At 39.3% G+C, this 3,670-nt stretch overlaps 1 protein-coding gene across 1 annotated transcript in view; it reads left to right on the top strand.

Annotated features, from left to right (window-relative positions):
* The first annotated feature begins 373 nt into the window (after positions 1-373).
* The window catches only part of CHD9 (chromodomain helicase DNA binding protein 9), an 80,407-nt gene continuing 77,110 nt past the window's right edge, over positions 374-3,670 (top strand). Inside the window, exon 1 of the mRNA XM_009885076.1 lies at positions 374-1,810. Within this exon, the coding sequence (XP_009883378.1) occupies positions 374-1,810 (1,437 nt within the window). The remainder of the gene's footprint in view (positions 1,811-3,670) is intronic.

The following is a 3,670-nucleotide window of genomic DNA, read 5'->3' as shown; positions in this document are numbered from 1 at the left end:
ATTACATAAGGCACAAAACCAATAAACACTGTACAGGGCATCAAGTATAAGGAAAAATAATTGATATGTGGCTTAACTAAACTGTAAAGTTATGAACAAAATACTGAAAATCCGTAGAAGTGTTGGGAAGGGGAAGGAGTGATGAGGAGAGTCACGAAAGTAATTTTTCTCTTTTTTTTTTTTCCTCTTTTTTTTCCTTTCCCAGAGGATGCTTTAACACTTTAAGACGAATGTTTCATCAGAAGCACTAATGGATGTTGGCATGCCTTGGATAAGGTGGTGACCGCTGGATGTCATTTGTTTCTGTTCACTGCAGAGGGCCAAAATTGACTCCATTTGGAGTTGAGAGAAAAAGCAGTACAGACCTATCAAGATGACTGATCCTATGATGGATTTTTTTGATGATGCCAATCTTTTTAGTGAGACCTTAGAAGGTTTGTCAGATGATGCCTTTGTTCAACCTGGACCTGTTTCACTTGTTGATGAATTGAATTTGGGTGCAGAATTTGAACCTTTGCACATAGACTCATTGAACCATGTGCAAGATGCTCAAAATCCACAAAAGATGAGTGAGTTTGATCAGCTGAATCAGTACGATTCACTGAAACTTCACTCAGTAAATCAGTCTTTTAATAGCTCAGCTGACAATGTCTTATCACCACACTCTCAGTTCAATTGTTCACCAATTCATCCGCAAAACCAGTCTAATGGGATGTTTCCAGATGTGGCTGATGGTAGTCCTATGTGGGGTCATCAAACTGCCACTACTGTTTCGAATCAAAATGGGTCCCCCTTTCACCAAGGACATTCTCAGTCTATGCAGCAAAACAAAAGCTTTGTAGCACACCATGACTTTGCCTTATTTCAGGCTAATGAACCGCAGCATCAGTGTGCCTCCCTACGGTCGCAACAAAGCAGAAACAATACGGGGCAAGATGCTCTGAGTCAGCCAAAAGACTTCATGGAAGTTAATGTATCTACTTCTCACAGAGTCGGTGTTAACCACCCACCTCCGGTTTCTAATCCATCAACTTCACAGCAGCCTCTGTCTGTTCAACAGTTTTCTCAAACTGCAAGTGCTTCAATACATTTTTGTGGGAATCAGGAAGGAAGTTTTGATGGACAGTCCCCAACTATTACTCCATGTTCTGTCAATAATAGCCAGCAATTTTCATCTCCTTATTCTTACTCAAATAACCACATTTCTCCAAGCAGCCTTCTTCAGTCTACAACAGCTCTTTCTACCAGCCAGCAGACACACTCTATCTCTGACTTCACTGGAAGCGATGCCTTTACATCTCAAACAGGGACCAAGCAAGAAACGACTGAGCACATCTTGAATCCTAATACACCTTTGAATTCAAATAGTTTTCAAATGTTGCATTCTGCGCATCCTCAGGGCAACTTTAGTAGTTCAAAACTCTCTCCTGTGAATATTAATTTTCCAGCTTCCGCTGGTTCTGCTTCTCAGATAAGCCATTTCACTGACCCTATAGAAAGCAATGGTTTTACATCTTTGGATGAGAACTTACTTCATCAAGTTGAGACTCATAATGAACCATTTACAGGACTTGACCCGGATGACCTCCTTCAGGAAGACCTCCTGCCGCAGTTTGATGATTCTGCATTTGTTCAGGATAGCACAAGCCATGTTTTAGAGCATGACCTGGAACACCATATAACGCCACAGCAAGTAACGCAGTCATCTGATCTTGTTCGGGCACAGTCTCAAAGTCAGATCCATCCTTGGCATTCTTCAGTTTCTAATCAGCATCTGCAAGACAGGAGTCGTGTAACCTTGCAAGGACAGGTATGGAGGGATTTGGAGGGTGAGGGTTTGAGCTGTTTGATTTGGTTGATCTGGTGAAATGCGTAATAGGGCTTGTGCCAAAGCGTGGTAACTGAAGTCTCTGAGCTGTTGTTACTTGACCCTGAAGAAGTCTAAGTAACTGCTGGTTTAGGAGAAATCCCACTCTGTTGATGCAGACCTTGCTTTCTCCTGTTTTCTTACCACTGTAGAAACAAGGTTTATATGACCTGAAATATTCAGTCAGAGAAAATGGTGCTGGTCCTTCTACTGTTTATATTTCCCAAGTACAGCAGAGAAAATTGGTTGGTTTGTGTTTTTGGGGGCAAATATTACTGTCTTTTCAAGCACTTATAGCAATATATTTTTAAGAGCTTTCATACTGCTCGTGTGGCTGACTTCCTGCAAGAATTGCACTGGTTTTGTTGTTAGTCATTCCTTTGCTTGGTGTCTTTGTGGTCATGCTCATACAAACTTTTTTGTTTTGTTTTTGATAAGGTTAACAATAATAGAAAACATAGAAAAGGCTATGCCTATGTTTGATTTTGTTACTTTCGGCTAAACCAAACAAACTCTGCAGTTGTTTTAGTGTAACATGCACACCTACCGGAAGTATTTGAGCCCTCCGCATGGAAGACAAGGTAGCATAAAAATGATACTGAACTTTTTTAATGGTATACCAGAGCACTTTTCAGATTATCTGAGAGAAATTGAAATTGTGTGAGCATTGAAGGGTTCAGAAAGACAATCCTTCAGCTTGTTTCTTAGGAGTGCTTTCTCATAACATACGTAGTGTAGTGAATTTTCAAATAGTTTTAATTGAGATACTAAGTCCAATTTTTTTTTTAATGCTGGCCTTTATCTTCATCTGTATCATCATCATCTTTTTCTATAGGAAATGTGTAAGTGTCAATATATTGAAATGTAGATTGGTGCTTCTGGATTGCTTTGGTCTCTTAGGAGAGTAGCTAAGCTTTTCAAAAACAAAATAGGGCAAGTAAAGTTGTTTTTTTCACAACACTGTAACCAGCAAAATCATGTTTTTATTATAGCTACTAGAAACCTCAGCATATGTGAGATTCTTGCATCTTTTTCAGCTCAAAAAATTCCTAAATCAAAAGAAAATACATCTTGAATATAGGAGAGATTTAATAACCAAAGGCACAAATAATTATTCTTTCTGCTTTTAAAATTGATCAATCTTTGAGTTCCTGCTATGGTTTTGGAGACTGGTTTAGGGGCTTTCCTTGTGAGTACTTGAAGAGTGGTATCAGTGACTGCATTACCTGTAAGTTAATACCTTAAAACTATCACAGTTTGGCACTGCTTGGTAGCTTCCAGCCCAAATTTGATTTGACAGGAATGATTGCAACTTCTTCGTTTACATGGTTTGGCCGAAGGAGCTGTAGCTTCTGTATGATAAATGCACGTATTCAGCTGCCATCACTGGCCATCTAGGGTTTCCAAAGTTGTGATGTTGTCTGAAATCCATGTACGTGTCAACAGTGGAAGTAGGATTTTTATTTTAAACTCCTGTTTTAAATTCTAGGAGGAATTTAGCTTGTTTTTGGGAAAGGAGAGGGAATATAAATGCCTCCTAATTTTCAGTCTCTATTTCAAAATAGAGGCGACTCTAACGTCAAATATATACATGCTGACACCTTTAAATAGGGTGTATTACTTCTCTATATTCTTGCTACCAGTAGTCTCTCTATCTTAGAATATAGAACGGTGCCTTACTGAGGAAAAAAAACTATTGGGAAGGAAAGTAACGTAATTACTGACTCTTACTTCTACTTAGTTTCTTAGTTCGCAGGACACAGGCTGGTGAAGGAGGCAATGTAACACTTCTTCCCCCCCCCC

The sequence above is a fragment of the Charadrius vociferus genome, unplaced genomic scaffold (assembly GCF_000708025.1).
Source record: "Charadrius vociferus isolate BGI_N301 unplaced genomic scaffold, ASM70802v2 scaffold475, whole genome shotgun sequence".
In the NCBI taxonomy this organism is placed as follows: domain Eukaryota; kingdom Metazoa; phylum Chordata; class Aves; order Charadriiformes; family Charadriidae; genus Charadrius; species Charadrius vociferus.
The sequence above is the reverse complement of the archived record's forward strand: the minus strand, read 5'-3'. Positions and strand labels throughout refer to the sequence as shown.